The sequence below is a fragment of the Erinaceus europaeus genome, chromosome 10 (genome assembly GCF_950295315.1).
Source record: "Erinaceus europaeus chromosome 10, mEriEur2.1, whole genome shotgun sequence".
NCBI lineage: Eukaryota > Metazoa > Chordata > Mammalia > Eulipotyphla > Erinaceidae > Erinaceus > Erinaceus europaeus.
Window position 1 is genome coordinate 25,761,377 of NC_080171.1, and position 21,060 is coordinate 25,782,436.

Sequence of the window (21,060 nt, forward strand, 5' to 3'; positions counted from 1 at the left end):
TTATTATTATTTTATTATTTATTTTACTTATTCTGGATAGAGACAGAATTTGAGAAGGGAGGGGGATAGAGAGGGAAAGAGACAGAGAGACACCTGAAGACCTGCTTCACTGCTTGTGAAGCAACTCCCCTGCAGGTAGGGAGCTGGGGGCTCGAACCGGGATCCTTATGCTGCTTCTTACGCTTTGTGCCACCTGCGCTTAAACTGCTGGGCTACTGCCCGACTTCCCCCATCACATTTTCATCCAGGGGAACTGAGTACAGCCTAAGGAAATGCCATGCCATTATAGAAAGGGGTGCGACTTAGCCAGTGGTTCGCTTTACTTTGCCACTGGACCAGAAGGGGGTGGGAGCAGAATCAGAGAGCTTCTCCAAATATTTCCTAGTCTTGGCCAGGGTGTTCACTACAAGTGAGCTGGGCAGATACCTACCATCCCTGCCGGGCTTAGACTTCCTGTGGTGCAGACCTAGGGTGAACTCAATGGAGAGGGGACTCCATTAATTCTTCAGGGATCCTGCTTGTGAGGGGCAGGTGTCAGAAACACAGAAGGCAACACATCTAAGACGTGATTCGTCTTCCTCTTCCTAAAGGACCGCTTCAAACACTGGGCTAGAATGAAAGCTGTAGATGTGGCCATCTTTTTAAAGCCCTCTGAAAATGAACGGCAAAGAAAAAAAAAAACATCTCCTAACATTTTTATTGTTCCTTAGATAACTGGAGAGTACAAAGTTTCCCTCTCTCCGACTTAAAAAATCATCCTTTCCACACACAGGTGCCTTCAGGAACATTCCTTCCCCACTGGAAACCAACGTGTATCTTGATAAGCCCTTTACACTCGTGGTTACATCATCCAGATAATTGTAACAAGAAAAGAAGAATTCCTTGGATCACTATCAACACGGACTTGATTATCTCTCTATAAGGGTGAACACTGATTTTTTTTCTTTTGCGAAACAACAACAACAACAACAACAACAACAAAACCCCATCCACGTATGAACCATAACTACGGCACTGCATTCACAAAGTTCATTGCATAAACCGAACGGACGAAAGTTACCACCTCAAGGAATTAACAGATGCACGAGATACCTACAGGATACAAGAGTTCAAACACCAGGGAGGAGGTGGGTACAGCAGCTGTGCACGCCACACGCTCCCACCATTGCTGAGGGGGTGCTAGACACGGTCCACGGTCTACTCTGGGTTCTCAGCTTGGTTAATCTAAGACACAACACACAGCTGTGAGGTGGGGGTGGGGGGCGAGGTAAACTAGCCTATGGCGACCGAGTGACCCGGAACGGCCACGTCCACCGGTGCTGACCACCATCTAAGGAAGTGTCCATGCAGTCCTAACAGCGGCGAGAGTGGGCCAACAGTCAGTGCCTTAGTCTTAGGATGTGATTTGACCAGTAAGGGGGCCATGGCAGGGGGTGGGGTGAACCAGGAGCCCCAGAGTGCAGTTCCAGCTGCAAAGAATGAGGGAGGTGGGGGTCTTCTCTCCGGCTTCCACTGCAGAAAAGGAGTTGGGAGGGGGCGCTGTGACTGGGGAGGGGAGGGAAGAGGAGAGGGGTTCAAATGCCACACTGCTGATGATTCCTACTCATTTGTTTATTTAGTTTTCCAAATCAGGATCTCAAGCCTGGTGGTCCATAGTATTTTGGCAGCTGTTTTCACTGGAAATTTCCATGTGGGTGAGGACTTGGACCCTGGACTTCCGGGTGTGTGTGTGTGTGTGTTGAAGTGGGGGGGAGGGGCATGTGAGAGGAGGCAGCTACAACTCGTCAGACCGGATGACGTGGAAGAGCGTGACATTGTAGAGGATCTGGTGGCCGTTGTTCCAGGCGTAGAGCGCTCGGTCCTTGGGGTTGTAGTCCAACATGGAGATGTGGGAGTACTTGTTCTGGAAGGGGATGTCGATGTACTCGTAGGTGGAGGCGTTGGTCTGGTAGGCGTAGTGGACCTTGGTGCCACCCGAGTAGCCGTTGGTGACGTAGAGGGTCCCGCAGATGATGAAAGCCTCGCCGGCGCTGCGTTTGGGGTAGCTCGTGTTCCAGGTCTGCAGCACCTGCAGCGACACGGGGTCCAGTTTGCTGATGACAATGTTGCCGGCGTTCTGGTTGGTGGCGTACACGGCCCACAGCCCGTTCTCGTCCACCATGAGGTCGATGTCCGAGTGGCCGCCCCAGGCGTAGTGGTACATGTTGTTGTAGCCGGCATAGTCTAGGCTGCGCGTCTTCAGGATGGTTTCTGTCCTCAGGTCGAAGCGGATGACGATGTGGCTCTGGAACTTGTTGAAGTAAATGGAGCCGTTGTACACCACCTGGCCCGTGCCTGACCAGGGGTGTGGGAGGCGGTGTGATGTGAAGTTGTCCGTGGTCATGAAGTCCGCCATGGACTTGTACTCTCGGACAAAGCGGTTGTTGTGGTAACCGTCCATGTACCAGACCTGCCGGGAGAGCAGATCTGGTTAGGGGTTCCGTGGGGAAGTTGCGGGGTGGGGGGTGGATTGGGGATGTGGCCAGGGATGGGGTTGGCATGGGGGCAGGAGACACAGCTCCTTTTTTTGCTCGTTGTTTTATTTTGTTGTTGGGTTTCACCAACTGACCTTTTTAGAGAGATGGAGACAGAGAGACAGAGGAGAGGGAAAGATACCACTGAACCAAAGCTTCCTGCAGTGTGTTGTAGGGTGGGGGGAAGGCTTGATCCTGGGTCCCACACACCTTCACAGAGATTCAGAAAGGTGGGCACACACACTTGCAGCTCTGCCCTGGGCATGCAGTAGGCCAGGCCACATTCCTGGGCAGCAAGAAACTCCTCCAGCTCATGAAACGCCTTCAAGGACGTGGCCAGGGCTGGAGGCTTGGGGCATAGGCAGTTCTGGTCTGCAGTCTGGGTCCCACTTCAAGGTCACCCACACCCACGGGTGCCTCTGTGAGGCCAATTCCACTGGGTCATCACGGTCCAGAGTAAATCATCCCAAATGGTGCTCGGGAGGTTATTTATTTGGCACTGGTGGGGGGAGAGTGCTGCGAATGTGTGTGGTCTCATCACAAAATTGGGGGGACAGTGCCTCTCTAAGGAGAATGTGAGGTCCCAGGAAGACTCCAAGGGTCCATAGCAACCAAGACAATAACCCAGGAGTGGTCAAGTATAAGGATGAGGGGTGGGTGGGGGAATTTTCTAGTCGTTGACTAATTTCCTTCTCATCTCTCTCTTTTTCTCCTCTTTCCCTTCCTCCCCCCTTCCCCTTCCCTTCACTTCCCTTCTCCTTCTTTCCTTCCTTCCTTCCTTCCTTCCTTCCTTCCTTCCCTTCTCCTTCCTTCCTTCCTTCCTTCCTTCCCTTCTCCTTCCTTCCTTCCTTCTTTCCTTCCTTCCTTCCTTCCTTCCTTCCTTCCTTCCTTCTTTCTTTCCTATTGCCACCAGGGTTATCAATGGAACTTGGTGCTGGCACTATAAACCCACCACTCCTGGTGGCCATTTTTTTTTTTTTGGGTTGTTGTTTCTATTTTGTTAAATAGGACAGAGAGAAATTGAGAGGGAGGGGAGATAGAGAGGGAGAGAGAAAGAGAGACACCTGCAGACCTGCTTCAACACTTGTGAAGCTTCCCCCACCATAGGTGGGGAACAGATGCTCAAACCTGGGTCCTTGCGCACGGTAACCTGTACTTTCAACTGGGTGCACCACTGCCTGGCCCCACCAGTCTTCTCTTAAATGCCAGGTCACTGGCAAATGGTCTCAACTTTAAACAGAAAGTCTTGAGTCATTTTCCACCAATGTGGAACAAATGAGAATGCCAGGCGCTCAGTCAGAGGAAGATGTGGGGCCTGCATGCGGCTCCTGGTGCAGCTGCCCTGTGATGATGAGACAGCTGTCTCCCCCACCCGTGCTCGAGCCACCCGGGAGATTAAGGATGCTGAGCCTTCCTCGCCGGCATCACACACACATCCAAAATTAAAAATTTTCATAACCTTGTTCCTGAGACATCATTCAGATTCTTAGAGGCAGATGTGCCTTTTGTTTTTAATAAGGGGTGTGTGTATATGTGTGTGTGTGTGTGTTTTCTTTCTCCAACTGAGTCTCATGCAAGCCTTTTCATGTCCCTGGCCTCTGCAGATCAACCCTCGAACACTTGGATCACAGCTAGGATAGGTCAGGAGGGCTGTGGGGGACTCAGGGGACCCTAGCAGGCTGCTAAATACTATGGATTTTTTCCCCCTTATTGTTATGCCTTCACTGCTTCAGTCTGACCTTTTAGACAGGGAGAGACAGAGACAGAAAGAAAAGTAAGGAAATTACAGCACTGAAGCTTCTTCCAGTGTGGTGGGGGCTGGGCTCGAACCTGGGTTGTGTGCATGGCAAAGTAGATACCACGATGCAGGTGAGCTGTCTTGTAGGCCCTCACTGTGTATTTATTTATTTAATTTTATTTTTCTTCTCACTGTGTATTTATAAGCCATATGTCCCTTCTTGGACACAGGGCCCTGCACCCAGTGCTACTTTAGAGCTTGTCAGCTTCCAGGTTGTCAAACTCCCCTCCCTGCCTCCCCACCCCCGCCCAGGGCTGAGTCACCAGCAAGAAGTCTCTGGAAGAAGAGAAGCACACAGTAATGACATCAGTGTCCCTAAGGTCCTTGAGGTAAGAGGCCCTGATAAGACTCCATCTTGTACCATGGGCTCTGCACTTGCTCTCTCTGTTCTAAGCTAGAGTGGCTGTTTTCTGAGGCTAAGCACAAAGCCACTCCCTCCATATGCCTCCCCAAGCACCGGGAGCTGAATCTGAGCCCAGAGACAGGGAAACAGGCTGCCACCTGGTATTCCTGGGAACATCCAGAACAGTGACTCTAGGCCACTTGGGGGGGGGGGGGGTAGCAAAGCTTCTAGGGCAGCTGGACAGGTGTCTGAGCTCCAGCAGGACACCCTTCCCTTCCTCTGGGCTTAACTGCTCTCTCAATCCTGGCCCCACAACTCTCAGTCAATTGCTTTAAACGGTGACCTAGGCCCCCAAATGTTAAAATCTCTGCTCAGGGAATGTCCCAGTCTAGAAGAAAACACTAGCTCTAGCCACATGCCCAGTGTATGGCCAGCTGATATTCTCTCTCCCTCCCTCCCTCCCTCCCTCACTTGTAAATACCATGCTCTGGGCAGATGAGGCCAATAGGCTCATCCAAAAGACAGGATTCCTACATCTTGACAGCAGTCAGGTCCCCCATGGGGGAGTTTATTGGGAACGTGGGATTGTCTTAACTGTCTCTATTACTTGCATCTGCTATTCAGTGAGGAGGTGAGTGCGGTTCAAGGCAGGGCTCCTGGCAGCTCTCTAGCACAGAATCTGGTGGCACTGCCTTAGGAAACAAGGCAAGGGAGGGGTCTGTGAAGCCCAAGGGACTTTGCTCAGTAGCAGTCAGTCTGTCCTCCTCAGGTTATCCAGCACCTGCCCCAAGTCCTGAATTAACTGCTAATGGTCAGGCTGCTGGGCAAGAGGCTAAAAGAGCCACTAGCTATTGGGATGCAGAGGAATGGGGGCGCTAGAGAGCTCCCTGTAAGTTGGCCATGCTCAGGGGTCCCAAGATTATTCTGCATACCCAGCAGAGCAGATGCTGACTGACCACTGAGTACAGCTCACCATCTACCACATTCAGACAATCTACCTGCCAGAAGATGAAGTCTCTGTAATGCTAACGATGTCTGGAGGGCTTTGACACTTTTCAGAAGACAGGGACATCTTTTTAACCAGCAGGCCAAGTTCACTGCTGTGGGGGAGATGCCAGCCCACTGCTCATGATAATCATGAACTTCCTGGGGGGAATTGGGGGCCCTCCATGGTGACTGAAAATCCCTGGCCAGGGGACACTCTGGAGAGAAGCAGGTGGGTAAAGCAAGAGCTCGGTGGTCCTTGAGCTGGGAGGGTGATGTGTCTCAGAACCGAGACCCTGGAGTGTATGAGGCCTCCTCTGGGGGGGCGGGGTATGAGAGCCTAGCACCAGGGGAGGCCTGGGGATGGGGTCCGGTGTCATCAGCCACATGTGAGATGGTTAGCAGTATTTTTAGGCATGACAGTGCCTGGCACCTGACACACAGTTGGTGCTTAATAAATGAGCCCAAGAAGGGCAATGCAAAGGTATTTGGAGTCAACATTGCTCTCTGTGCAAAGGAACCCAAGATGGTGCTAGCTCCTCTGGACCCCCAGATGGGCTCTACTCCAGGTCCAGGCAGCTCTCCTGGCCCCTGAGATCTCTGGCCACACCCCTCTTTCCACAGGCTCCAGGGCAGCCTAAGCTGAAGCCCACATTGATCTTTTGGTTTTGTTTTGTATTTTCCTTCTGGAAGAGTTATTGGTCTCCTGCGTGTGCCTTCAGATGGGAAGGGAGAATGGAAAGCATCAAAAAAAACCAAACAAATGGTCCTTCCAGATCAATGGCAGCACCTGGGAGGAGTCACTTGCAGGCTGGGAGCCTGGCCTGTGGAGACCGACAAGTGCCTGAAGCCTCAGAGCAAACTGCCCCCCCCCCCAGTGCCCGCCAGTCTGTTCCCCCTTCCCCCTCTTCCCTTCCTGGGGAAGGCTCCTCCTCCCACCCTCCCCGTTGCTCTGCATGCTCTGTCCATCACTGGGGCTTCATTTTCCTGGAGGGTGATCAAGGCATCAAGCAGAAAATAGATGTCTAATTATCAAAAGCATCCATCACTTCCTTGACAGCTCTGCCGACACTCCAAAAGGCAACAGCTGGGCCCTCTAGGAACCCTGAGACTAGAGATCTGGGGAGCAGATCACGGGCTGTGGGTCTAGAGCAGAGCTGCCACTCAGATGCTGGGCAAATCCTCCAGATCTCTTGGGTCCCTAACCCACCACACAAGTCTGCTGCTTGGGTCTGAGGGTATGCTCTGGGGTGGCAAGCTTGTAGGTGGGAGCAGGGAGAGGACCACTGCGGGCCACAGGGAGGCTCAGTGTGGACACTGGCTAATAAAGCATGGCCTAGCCCCACACATGGCCTAGCCCCACACATGGCCTAGCCCCACACATGGCCTGGCCCCACACATGGCCTAGCCCCACACATGGCCTGGCCCCACACATGGCCTGGCCCCACACATGGCCTAGCCCCACACATGGCCTGGCCCCACACATGGCCTAGCCCCACACATGGCCTGGCCCCACACATGGCCTAGCCCCACACATGTACCTGCTATCTGGCTACCATCACTGTCTTGTTTCCTTTCTGAGCTATTATTACTATTGTTGTTGTCACTTGTCACCAGCACTTAGGGCACATTCCTACCCAGTCAAGAAGGGCAGGCTTTCTAGGTAGGATAATGGTGGCGGTGGGTGGGGGAGAGGTGACATGAAGTGGTGGGGGACAATTTACTGCAAGGAGACTTTGCCAATTTCAGTTAACTATGATTCAGAAATAAAGCAGGGACAACTTCCTTTCCCAAAGGACTCCATCAGGTTCCAGGCTGCAACCAGTCCCTGTAGGACTCTGCCAGCAGACTCTGGGGGAGAGTCTAGAGATGATGTCCTCCTGTTCCAGGAGCAAGACAGGCCCCTCCTCCCACCTGGATGGTGAGACAGAGGTAGATGCTTTTGCAAAGCTCCACAGCCCTGGTCCCACACCTCCTCCCAGGAGGTGTGCCACCTACCGAGACTCCTGTTGTCTCTGGAGGGAGGAAGTACAGCGACCAGAAATCCCAGGCGAGGGAATGGTGCATCGTTTCCACCAAGACTCCACCATTCCCACCAGACAAGGCTCAGAGGACCTCTGGTTTCTAAGCACCTTTCTCAATGTGGCGAAGGTGGACTTGAGGCTATTTTAAATCTTTCTTTTTAAAGATAGATGGATACATAGGTGATAGGTAGATAGGTAGGTAGGTAGATAGGTAGACAGGTAGATAGATAGATAGGCAGGTAGATAGATAGATAGATAGACAGACAGACAGACAGACAGACAGACAGACAGGGGCCATAGCACTGAAGCTTCATTCAATGTAGTGAGCCGGGCCTGAACCTGGGTTGCGTGCATAACAAAGCAGAGCACTATCCAAGTGAACTATTTTGTTGGCACTATAATTTTTTTTTAAGTGTGTATTTTCTCAATGTCCTGTCAGTCCCCAAAGGGAGAAAGATAGGCTGCTAAGAAGTGCTGTCAGATGCAAGTGAGGAGCCTGCCTGGGACGGGGTGGGGCTTTAGATGATGTTGCCATTGAGGTCGGGGTTGGCAGGCAACTCCCACTCTCCATGTTCCATCCCTTCCCTCCCCAACTCACAAGGGCCTGAGACCAGCACAGCCCAGTCCCACCCCCACCCAGGTCTAAGATAACTGTAGTGCTTGTTTCTCTCATTTTCTGAGTTTTTACCCTGGGGGACAAGTCTTAAAAAAAAGAACACAGCCTCTTCTCTAAATCAAAAAGGAACATGAGTTCTCATCAGCCATGAAAGGAATGGCAAATGAAATACAAATGAGATGTCATTAAAACAAGAAACAGCTCGCAGAGCTTCCTCCTAGAGCTGGGCAGAGTGAAGAGTCCAGGAAGGTCTTAGTGGGAGATGGGCACCTGTCTGCTCATAGGACAGAGCTAGGCTGGGTGGGGCATCCAGGGACCAACCTGTTCCTTCTGGCCACTGCCATCCTCCTGTCCTGACTGCCCCTATGGCCCGAGACTCTGGGTTTGCAGACACACCCCCATAAGGAACCTGGGTCTCCCTCCTGAAGTTTGTCTGGAAACCCCTTCCCTGGGGACTCTGCCCATGGCCTCTGCAGTGGTTTGTAGAGCAGGCTGCCACCTTGGCACTGGCGTTGAGGATGGAGACAGGGCCCATGCTCAGCACCCCGAAGTCGGGGGTTGGGGGGAGGCACTTACCCTGTTATCACCTTCTGGGGCCAGAGGGTCCGTCATCCAGGATCCAAACCTTGAGCCAGAGGTCTTGATGGTCACAGGGTCGCTGATGCCCGTCAACTTGCCACAGGCTGGAAGAGAGCAGGGAGAGTAAAAGTGCAGTGAGTAGTTCAGCCGGCCTCTACTGTCCTATGTGGGGGGTGGAGTAGGCTCTGCACCCCAGCTTGTGCCAGGCAGGCAATGGGCACAGTGCTGGGTGTGGCATGAGGTCTGCTTTGTGCCTGGAGCAAACAGGCCCCTGGGGGTGGTCAGTGCTCTTCCATTCTATACCCTGCTGGGAGGCCAGTTAGTTGCCACCAAGGGTGACATTGCCTCTTCTGGCTTTGGCCATGCCTAGAATCACTCCCAGGTTAGAGGGTATTGGGATGGAGGGGGCGGTGAGTGTGATTGGGCGCCATGTGTATGAACTCACACAACACACACACATAGGCATGTCTGAAGCCTGGAGTCTCCAGCAGGGGCTCTAAGCCTCCCCTGACATCAGCCAGTGTGCACAGCCTCACCCATCTTCTAGAATAAATCCCAGCCAGTTCCCTAAGGATTAATGTTCCTGGACCACCAGAGTTCTTTTGGATGAGGGTGTGGGGGGTCTCCCTAGTGGGAACAGCCATCAAGGCCTCTGAGCATGAACCCTCAGCCTGCAAGTCACTTCCAGGTCTGCAGGGCACCTTTGGAACACCACAAGGACACCTAAGCTCAGGCTCAGGTGCTTCCAGGAGATGGCCAGTGACTTCACTGGGATGTGGCTGATCCAAGATAATCCTGCAGAGCAGAGAGCAGATGTGGGAAGCTGGGACAGCCTACTCTCACCCTCTACTGGCTTTGGGTCATTTTCTGTCCCTTGGGAGCTCAGATCAGGACAGTCTACCACCAGCAGCATTCTTCTATAAGAAAGGCCTGGCGTCACCTGGCCAGAGCCAGCCAGGTGTTCTTACTACACTGCTTTGGCAAGAGCTCGGGATCTGGGCAAGGCGGGTAGGACTTTGAATAGGGGTTAGAATTGAGGCTGGGTGGGCTGTGCACTCAGCTCCTAGCTGCTCTACTCCCAGGACTGCCTCTGGGTCAGATTCTGAGAGGGACGCCCCTGCTATTTTAACTCCCTGTTCCTTCTCCATATTTACTCCTTCTGCCTTTTCTGTTTCATCCTAGCCTGAGGCTTCCCAACAGCAGCCACAGCAACCTGAGAAGTGATAATCAAGAGAGTCTGCCTCATCCCTGAACCCCTTTCCTGCCCCCCATGGGAGGACAGAGGCAGGGGACAGGGGACCCTGAGGTTCACAGAAGGTTGCAGGCTCTGCTGAGGCTACCAGTCAGAAAATGGCAGGCGGGTTCTAGAAATCTCAGGAGAAAGACTCCGTTTCCCAACAGCTTCATGGGGGCAGGGGGAGGAGTCAGGGTGGGGTTCCATCAGGGCAGCAACCAGAAGAGTAAAGACAGCTGAGGCTATGTCCTCAGAGCTCTAAGGCCCTGGGCCACCCCAGTGAGACAGCAACCCCTTCTGAAGTGAGGGGTATCTAGGAGCCAGGGAACAGGGCTGTCTCTCACCATCCACAGCTGTAGGGGCTGTACCCAGCCCCTTCCAGCTGCCCCAGAGGCCAGTGCTGCTAAAATGCCTTGTGCCATAGGGGAGCAAGGAGGAGCAGACAGCCCCTGGGAGGAACGGGCCTCAAAGCATACCACCCCGAGGACAGAACAGCCTAGGCAACATTGGTGGAAAGCACACTAGTTTTCCACTGGAGGCATATGTGAAGGGCACACCAGATCACACTTGGCCTTAAGACATGGACTCATATGAGTCTGTTTCCAGAGACTGGGCAGCCAGGACTCTCCAGGGATGAGCTTTTTGAAGGGAACCAGATCCTGTCCTCCACATCACATGCAGAAGGTGAGGACAGTGGCCAACACCTGACTCAGCCCAGAAGCCTAGCATGATCCCCCGTCTGCCCCCACCTAGCTCTAGCTGTTCCCTCACCCAGAGGCCTCTGCCTTCCACCTGCGTGACCCCAACTTGTGCCTCCTCTGCAGACCTCCTCTCCTGCTGTCCCCCACCCTGTCCTCACTGATGGCTACTGGAAGCCACTTTCAGGGGCTCACAGACAAACAAGAAGCTGTGAGACTCACTCAGCTTGGGAGGTGTGCTGTCCACGAAAAGGTGAATGATGGTGGTGCATCCAGATAAGTTCACACATTACAGTGCTCGATGACCCAGGATCAAGACCCTATCCCCAGCTGCAGCGGGGAAGCTTCACAAGTGGTGAGGCAGGTCTGCAGGTGTCTCTCTTCCTCCTTCTCTATCTCTCCCCTTCCCTCTCAATTTCTCTCTGTCTCTATCCAAAACAAATAATATATTAAAGAGAAAGAAAAGAATGAATGGATAAAGAAATGGCTCAACACTCAGGTACTTAGTACTACAAGGTAGGTAGTGCTACTTAGTATTCTGTCTACTGCCTCACTGTGTGTGCAGAGAAGGTAAGGCAGGTGTACCTCACAGTGTCTACAGGCACAGTCACACCCACCTCACAGGAACTGTGGGAATTAAGGCAGTTATCCAGTGGAGAGCTTCTAGAACATTCTGGCTAGTGCTCAGGGGGAGTCCCTCAGCCAAATATGCATTCTGTCCATCCTAGGACCTGTGGCCCTTTGGGGAACAGGCTGCAAGCCCACAGGGGTGAGTTCTCTCACCTTCCATCCCCAGAGGAGACTTAGCAGGCTGGAGTGGCAGGGGAGGCTTTGCCGGCCCCAGACCTGCTCTTCCAACTCTGGGCTGTGGACGCACTCTGGAGCCCACTAGGGCTGCACTGTCCGGCTGGTGTGAGTCGGGGAGTTATTTTTGGTTCTCCATCCAGACGGGTGTTGCCAAGACCTCAGCAACTGACAAGATCTAAAAAAGCCCCACAGCTGAGTCTTGGCACATTCAGTTCAGGGAAGTGTCCCTCTCTTGTCACGAGTGCTCGCGATGTATGCTGGGCAGGGAGGGGGCTGAGGAGGGGAGCAGAGAGTGGGGGAGGAGGGCCTCTCCAAGGAGGGAGGGCAGCATCCCCACTGGGAGGGCTGGAAGGCTTGGAGAACCCAGGACAGGTCTCGCTTGCTCATTTGCCTGGGAGGGAGAAAACGTGCCGTGAGGAGCTAGGCACTGAGACCCAGCAGGGAGCCATCTGCCTCACGCTATTCCTAGAAGGACGGCACTTCTGCACAGCAGTCAGCGACAGGGGGTGGGGGACGCTCTTCCACAGGCCCAGGGGTCATGTCTGCCAAAAGAACAAACCCAGAGAGCAGAATGAGGGCTGTGTGCCCTCGTGGCTGGCAGACTGGGTCCCTAGTACTGTCTTCCAGCGTCCAGGCCTCTAAATGTTTATGCCTTAAAAACTGGGAGGATGCAAGGCGTAAGGATCCCGGTTTGAGCCTCCGGCTCCCCACCTGCAGGGGAGTCAATTCACAGGCAGTGAAGCAGGTCTGCAGGTGTCTGTCTTTCTCTCCCCCTCTCTGTCTTTCCCTCCTCTCTCCATTTCTCTCTGTCCTATCCAACAACAATGACATCAATAACAACAGCAACAATAAAAAACAAGGGCAACAAAAGGGAAAATAAATAAATATAATAAAAAAATAAAAAAACTGGAAGGGGGCTAGGTAGTGCCGTATTAAGTGCATTATACATGTTATAATGTACCAGGACCTGGGTTCAAGCTCCCGGTCCCCAACTGCAGGGTGGGAAGCTCACTAATAGTAAAGCAATGCTACAGGTGTAGCTATATCTCTCTCTCCTCTCTTGATTTCTCTGTCTCTATTCAGTATTTAAATAAATAATAAAACTTTAAAAATATTTTTAAAAAAACCTGGGAAGAGTTTGTAAAGCTAGGAGCTTGGACAAAGCCACATCCTTGCAGATAAAATGCGCTGAAGTTTGAGCAGCCTCCCCACAGGCCACAGGCTCTCACCTGAGAACAGAGAGGTGGACCAGCCAGGAGACTCCCTGCCACATACATTCATGCCCTCTGGAAGGGGCCCAGGAGGGAGAGCCTGACTGCCAGGTCAATGTGTATGAGCTGCATTTGGAATCTGGATTCCCCCACCTGGTTGTTCCAGTGGCTTCTCTGGCAGATACAGGCATGTAAACTTCGAGCTCAGTCCTTTACAGAAGGCAACATGTCTATTTTATCCACTTGCCTGGGCAGAACCAGTCTCTCTATCTCAGGGATCCCTGTGAGGAAGGCTTTAGCATTGAGAGGACCTGATAACTGAGGAAGGAGCCCTAGAGGTGGGTCCTCAGAGAGGTAGGGATGCATTGGATCGACCTTCCCGTGGTGCATCCCGTGAGTACCCATTCATTGGGGAAACTGACGATCCTTCCTAGCCGACTGAATCCACATGGATCCCAGTCACTTTCAAAGCCATTAACTGGCTACGGAAGAAGGGCAAACGCTAGAAGAAGAAGAAGAGAGGTAGCCAACAGGCACGTGGTCCTCCCAGGACAAGATGGCAGGGCCCAGTGACACTTGGCATTGCATCTCAGGTCTCTGCCTTCAGCTGGCCAGCCACTGGGGCATCTAACTATCTAGGCTCTCTCTTCCTGGAGCACAGTGACATCCACACCCAGGATCTGAGGACAGGGTGAGGGGTGGTCCTGCTTCTCCCCTTCCAGGGAACAAGAGGAGTCCCAGGGTAGCAATGGGAGTTGGCTGGAGATGCCCAGCTTGAGCTTCAGCCAGAAGGAAGTTTCAGGTTCAGCTTCTGGCTGGGCCTAAGGAAAATACATACAATCCCATGGAGGAAGGACTCCTTCCAAATGGAAACGGGAAGCAAGTACAGCCTATGGTCTTTTCTTTGATCCTTTCCTGCACAGGGTAGGCTCAAGGGCCAGGGACCATCAGTCACATTGACCTGAAGAGGGAGGTAACTAGGAAAGACTCAACTAAGAGGCTCTTGGGGACCCTTCACTGAGATATAAATGAAGTAACTGGGATGCTGTTCACTCGAACAAGGCACCAACGAGTGAGACTCACCCTAGGAACCAAGGGGAAGGGGAGGTAGGAAGGAGAGAAAAGGATCAGCAACAACGACCACAGCTTGCAGAATCCCCTCACCCACAATGGCTGTGGATGCAGGTGGATGGTCTGAATTCCTGTCACCCACAACCTCCAAGCAAGGGATACTAAGACAGCATGGAGATGATGCCTAAGCCTCATTTAAGTTAAACTGAAGACCAAATCTAGCAGCCACAGGACACTAATTTGGCCTTTGAGTTCCTGAACTTGGGGCATGATAAACTAGGAGAAGTGGCAACTATTATTTATCTCTCTTAAAAACCTATCTACCAGTCTATTATTAGCAATTCTTCTTTCATGTCTATCTGCCTACCTCTGTCTCCCTTCTTACTATCCATCTACCCACCTATCTTACACTACAGACTCTGCTGACTCAGTGAGGCACCGGTGACACAGGGACTCCTATAGCTCCGTTCTGCAGACGAAGAGGTAGTTAACACTGGAAATAAGAACTCCCAGGAGAGTTACACTGCTAGCAAGAGGCACTTCCTGCTTTTGACATGCCTCCCTCACGTGAGGTTCTCAGGGTTTGCAAAGCCGAGTCATCAGGGGGGTGTGGTTAAATGCAGATCACTGGGCTTCACTGCAGACCGGGGTGCACTGGGTCTATCTATCTGTTGTGGATTCGATGCAGATGGGATACCCCCAGCCCATACTCTTGTTTCATGCATCATCTCTGGGTGGCCTGCTGAGTCTCTCTTTACTCCCAAATCAAACTTTTAAGTGGCCCCAGGTTAGCCAGGGGATAGCTCCCAAATTTCAAGCCATAAGAATAAATTCACTTGGCTTCTAAGAAGAGACTGAAAACAAATGAGACATTTGCTCATCTGAAGGGAAATGGGATGGCGCCGAGCTTGGAAAGGCCCTTGACACTACAACACTTGGCATTTTTGCTCAGAATTTCTTTCCACTTTGCAACCTGGACCCTTCACTTGTGTCTTGGTTTGTCCCATGTGGTGTGTATCCTGGGAAGGGAATGACTGCTCGTGGGGAAATAAATGACAGATAACACCCCTCCCCTGGCTGCTTTAGAATTTGAGACAGCCTGGAAGTGGGGGTGTTTGCAGGGTCTCAAGGGTGGTAAGCTTTGGGGCATCATGGGCAGAACCCTCAAAGCTGTACAATCCAAATCTCCCTAGAGTCCCAGGATGATTAACACAGCCCTGTCATCACTAATGTCTCCAACATTCATGCTGCTTTTTGGAAGATGAGGCAAATGGGAAGAGATGGTAGACTAGCTAGTCCAACTATCTGGGTCTGGCCACACTCACCCAGTCCTAACACATCAGGACAGATCCCTGAAGGCACATCTCTGAAAATCACTGTAGACAATCTGTCAGACTACAGTGGAGCATACGTACCAAAATGGATTCATTCTTAAACTCCCCACATAGGTCATTGTTTTCTCAGCAGGGACTGGGGAACTTAAAAGTTCATACCTTACTAGTACGCTTAGAGCTGTGTTATTAAAAATGACCTAGATGGGAACGTGTTTAAAGAAAAAGACTGGCTGACTCTGTTTCTTTGCCTTCTGAAGAGTCTCCCTTCCACTTGATGAATAGCACCAAGAATGGTTTTAAAACTATTTGCTCTCCTGGATGTTTGTTTGTTTGTTTGTTTATAATAAGTCATTTGGAATGTGTGTATGTTGGGGTGGGGTAGGGGGTGAGGAGTGGAACTAAGTTATAATATCAGATTAAAAAAAAAAACTAAAGAAACTTCTTTATAAAGGAAATTTACCCCAACATAACTCTAAAAGGTCTATGTTGTGAAAATGAGTAACATTTGTGTAAAAAAAAAAACACAACAAAAAAAACATAACTAGCCAGGGTTGGGGAAACAGAATAATGGTTGAATGCAGAAAAGACTTCTCAGGCCTGTCATGCTTGAGGTTAAAAAGATCCAGGTTCTATCCCTAACACCACTATAAGCTAGAGTTGAGCCTTGGTCTGGAAAAATACAAAAACCTAGTATGATTTAGAGAGATATCTCACTGGGTAGAGTGTATGCCTTGTCATGCACATATGCATGTGGCCCAGATTTGAACACCAGTGTCACATGGGAGGTGCTTTGGTGGCTGGGAAGCAGTGGTTCTCTCTTTTTTTAAAGTGTTTTCTTCTTTTTTTTTTTTTAATTATCTTTATTTATTGGATATAGACAGCCAAAAATGGAGAGGGAAGGGGGTGATAGAGAGAGAGAGAGAGACAGAGATACCAGCAACACTGCTTCACTACTCACAAAGCTTTCCACTTGCAGGTGGGAACCAAGGGCTCAAACCCGTGTCCTTGCACATTGCAACATGTGCACTCAACCAGGCGTGTCACCACCTGCCATCCCTCTCTTTACCAGTCTCTCTCGCTCTCTGTCTCTTTGTCTACATGAATGAAAAAGCAGCCAGGAAAAGTGAAACTATGCCCTGGCCTCACACTGAAAAATAGCTTGTAAAGAGGACTAGTTAATATCTACTAAGAAAGCCTAAAAATAGATTTGGGATTTAAAATATGTTTCTTAGAATTGAACTCAGATATTAACCTGGGAGGATTAAAGTGATCAACAGGAAAGTTGACAAGGCATGTGGGTATTCCATCAGGAACAGAGACTTCAAAGGGGTGCAACACCCATACTGGGTGCCTTCTTAGAGAATATCCACGGAAGCCTGGAATTTGGCAGCCTCCAGCTTCCACTGTTCCACCCTGTCAGGAGGGATTCCCATACTCGCTGTGAATGGCAAATCTACTTTGATGTGATTGAATTTCTTTTCTTTCTTTCTTTTTTTTTTAAATTCAAACAACACGATTCAATCTCTCGAAGACTTTCCTCAGCTCTTGTTCTCAATGTGGAGGGGAATCTGAAATGGATGTTTCTGGCTCTGTTAAATCTGTGTCTTGAAAATTCACCCCAGCACACACGTATGTGTGTACACACACACACACACACACACACACACTCTTTAAATGGTGCGTAACATCTGTTATCAGTTATCAGATCTGATACCAGATGACATCTATGTATTTTCAGATGTGAATCTTAGTGAGATCTGTAAGCTGGCCTTAGCACAGGAATGGACAAGCCCTAAGGTGGACCTGCTGTCTCTCTTCTCTCTCAAGTAGCTCTACCTAGGAACTCTTAATGCAGCCTTGCTTCTTAAAGCCGGGTGGGCGCTGTCCACTTCAGCACCACTCCCTAAGCCTGTGTGTGATTGGAGGTGGGCTGTGCAGCACCACGCCCCTGCAGGGTTCTGGGCCTACCTAGTTTTTGCATGCATGCACGGAGCCTTTCTTCAAGATTGGACACTCTGCTCTGAAGTTCATCGTAGTCATAGGCGCCAATTTCCTCTTGCAGCTCGTTAAGCACTGACGTCAGATTCTGGGCCTCCTCTTTAAACTGCAATACCAATTTGGCATCGGCCTTGTACTCTTCCAACACAGGTATCAAAGGCCTAAGTTCATCCATTTTCGCTTTTATTGCCTGCAAGGTTAAAATAAGCTGGGTTCAGAGCTATGCGTGCAAAAACTTGTCACACCCTGTCTTGGCCTGGCTGCTCTCTAGGTGAGAGGAAAATGTGCATATTTATTCTCGATTTCCTTATTTATTTATTCTGGCCCAAATGAGTTAGGAGAACATATTAAACAGTCTTCAGAACACCAACATATTTGGGAAAGGTCTTTATTGTCAGTTTTGAATGCAACATCTTAAGGTTACATGCTTTAAATCACATACACAAAGTTTTTTTTTTTTTCTTTTTCAAAAAACGCATTGACAAGGGTTCAAACTATTCATGAAATGCTTCTACAGTCGCATGCAAAAGAGAATCCTGGTTGTATTCAAGGCTCCTTAGTATTATGGTGCTAAGGACTGGAAAATAATAGTAAAAATGCATGGTGCAAAAAGCTGTCTGGCCCTCTTTCATGGTTACATGGGAGTGGACTGCTTCTCCAGTCACTGCGGCATTGAAAAAACTCTTTAAAGTTAGCCCTGCAAGCAAGAAAATGAGAACTGTTGAAGAACTAGCTCACTACCCTGACTTACCTTTAGCCAACCATAGACAAATCATCTCCAAATTACTTTAAAAAAATCACACTTCAATGCACACGCCTTTCACAGTTATTTAGATTCCTTCACAACAATTCCTGTTGAAATCATTTTTTTTTTTAATTTCTTTTTAATGCAAGTAAAGCATGGTAAAAGGCAAGGGACTGCTTTCCTTCTTTCCCCTAGAGCCATAATGCCCCACATCTGGGAACTGGGCGAGACATCTGAGTGAACAGTGCTTACAGAGATGAGCTAGTCCTTGGCGGCTGCAGACACCCTTTAGAGCAATCTGAGTCTACCCCAGAGCAAGGAGCTTTGGCTCTTCAAGGAGACACGCAAACTTTTTCTGGCCAGGCAGCTCACAATCTCTTTCCGAGATAATTAATGTAAGGAGCAAGGACACGTCCAATTACCCCCAAGGAGGGATGGGCTCTTTCCTCTGGTGACAGGACCAGGCCAGCTATTATTTTATTTATAGTACAGATTTAGAACTTCATTAGCTAGCCATTGCATCTATATAATGCACCGCCTTTTAAAAGCGAATTAGTTCTTGCTTCATGCAGGGAGCACATCAAAGAAAAACATTAGCATAAAAAGAACAGGAAGACAGAGCATCAGCGATTTCTAGCCAGGCGAGGCCTTGTAATGTGACCTGCTCATTTACATCTGGGCTGGATTTCTAATTAACATGCATGTAGCCCTTAATTAAGGTGCATATAATTTTTCAGTTCAGTCATTCTTAAGCTGAGTAAACTATAGGTGTATATATGTATATACATATATATATGCATATATGTGTGTATATATTTATACATATCTGTACATATGTATATATCCTTTCAGATCAAACTAGGGCTTTAAGACCCTGAGTTAGCGAGATGAAAGGAACACTTACCACAGAGTAGGCAAGATGTTGGTGTCTCTCCCCTGCAAATCTAGAGTATGTATGACCTGTCATAGCTAAATTAGGTCAGATGTGGAAAAATTGCCCGAAGTGATCCCTGCTCACAAATGGCTCTAATCAATGAAGCTAATCCTTGGCTAATGTGATTTACCTGCAGCAGCTGTGAAATGACAAGGACCAATGATGTCCCTTCTCAGTTAATAGGCAACTTGGCTCCAGAAGCTTGGGACCTGGGTCCTCTGGTTTCAGAGGCTAATCTGCTCTGATTGTTACTATTCAAGCCCACCCCCACCCCAAGGTGTCTTTTGTGGAACCAGGGCAGGGTCAGGGTGTCTCAGGGCTCCCATGAATAACAGCCATTTATTTGTAAGGCAAGAGATCCTTGCTACTCCCCCTCCCCTCACTCCCACCCAGACCAGCCAAGGAAAACAAGGCAATCTTACAGGGGCGGAGGGTAGGGTGGGGGAGAAGAGCAGCTACATACCTTGAACTGCCTGGCCAGGTGTTGTTTATGACTCTCCTCCACCTGTTTGAACTTGGATTCCAGACCTTTCATCTGGTTCTCCATCTTCTCCACATACTGCAGGTCTCTCTGAGTCCGCCTGTCCAGGACTTCTATGGATTGAGACATGTTTTGCACCTGTCAAAAAGGCAACAGGTTCAAGGAAAGAGCTGCGGCGGGAGCCAGAGCAGCTTATTTGCCTCCTAATACACGGCAGTGACCTTTTCTGAATGGCCAGCGCGCTGGGAACCAGAAGCAGCCCCATGCATTATTTACTAGTTAATCACCAGCATCAGGGAATGTTATGACCGAGAACTCTCCAAACAGAGCAAATTGGTTTGGTAAACACTCCCTCTACCATCTCCCAGCAAGTGTTCTTGCAAACAGGGATGCGGGTCCAGGACCCAGAAGCAGCCATGTCCTCACTCCTGATAACTCCAGGATTATAGTTTTAAGTGTCTCCATTTTTTTTTCTTTTACTGTTTTGAAGGATGAAGTCGGCTAGGCAGGTGTAACAATGAATACGGGTAGGTCTCCCATTCCTAGTACAGATTCTCACTCAGCTTAAACCTCACAGGCTGCCTGCACATGCGCAGAAGGGACTCCTCTCCAGAGGTTGGGCGCAGCCTGCTCCCGGATGGCGCTTGCCTTGCCATCCATCACAAATCCCCATCCCCCACCCCAGTATCACAGTGGATGACGTGCCACAGACACGTACATTCCGAATAAGGCGTCAGAAATCAATCATCCAGCAAATGAAGAATCGCTGTTTTACATCTTTACAGGCAGGTCTGAATGGAGTCTAGTCTCCAGATGGAACTTTAATATGAACAGGGTTCTAGAGAGCTCACAAGAAAAACAATTTTAGTGCAACTTCCTGCCAGCACATTTTTATTGTCAGGAAGTTTGCTGGCATGGCCTACACAGGTGTTCCACGTGGTGGTGGGAGCATGGAGCCTTCCTGTTATTTCCCCAGAACCTAATTCCATTACAAGGGAGGAAGGAGGCTACCTCCATGACCACAAAGCTTCACTTCTGATTTCCTGCTGAATTGGAAAATCCTCCCCTTTCTAGGAACACAATCATTTGGGCCTGAGGCTCAGCTTTCCCTGGTCTGTGGAGAGGAGAGATGATGGTGTGGTTTCTGCTTATTTTTTTTTTCCTTTTCCTGAATGGCTTCTACTCAAGGAAAAAAATAAAATAAAATAAAATAATAAATGAAAGTAACAGAAAGGCTTTTTGGTAAGAGAAAACAACAACAAAATTGCCAACATTGCTATTCTCAGCACTTCAGAGTACCTGGGATTTGTTATTTGACAATAACATGCACAGACTCAGTTTGAACATTCAAGCTTGTGCAGCTGGGGAGATGGCTAGTGAGTAAACATGCATGAGGCTCTGGGTACAACCCCTGGCATCACTGTGATGGAACACTACTTTGTTCTCACTCTCATGAAGAATAAGTAACACTTTACAAAGAAGAGTCATGTTTGTAAAGCATGGTGAGTGGCCCTGACTCTAATCTTTGTATGGACATTTCAGGGGAAACGGAAATATATTTGCTCTGTTGCCTTATGTCTCCCTGCTCCCCCATCAACTGGCTCATTCTGCCAGCTCTGAAGAATGGCAACACTTCTCTGGAGAAAAGGTATAATGTTTTTGGTTTTGTTTTCATCCTTCAAATCCCAAC

General features: G+C 49.8%; 1 protein-coding gene across 2 annotated transcripts in view; it reads right to left on the bottom strand.

Moving 5' to 3' along the window:
• Positions 1 to 678: 678 nt before the first annotated feature.
• The window catches only part of OLFM1 (olfactomedin 1), a 41,674-nt gene continuing 21,292 nt past the window's right edge, over positions 679 to 21,060 (bottom strand). For both annotated transcript variants that reach the window (XM_007521419.3, XM_007521417.3), the window contains exons 3-6: positions 19,353 to 19,508; positions 17,181 to 17,400; positions 8,855 to 8,961; positions 679 to 2,449 (exon numbers count right to left, since the gene is read on the bottom strand). In XM_007521419.3, the coding sequence (XP_007521481.1) occupies positions 1,775 to 2,449; positions 8,855 to 8,961; positions 17,181 to 17,400; positions 19,353 to 19,508 (1,158 nt within the window). In that variant the 3' untranslated portion in view covers positions 679 to 1,774. The remainder of the gene's footprint in view (positions 2,450 to 8,854; positions 8,962 to 17,180; positions 17,401 to 19,352; positions 19,509 to 21,060) is intronic.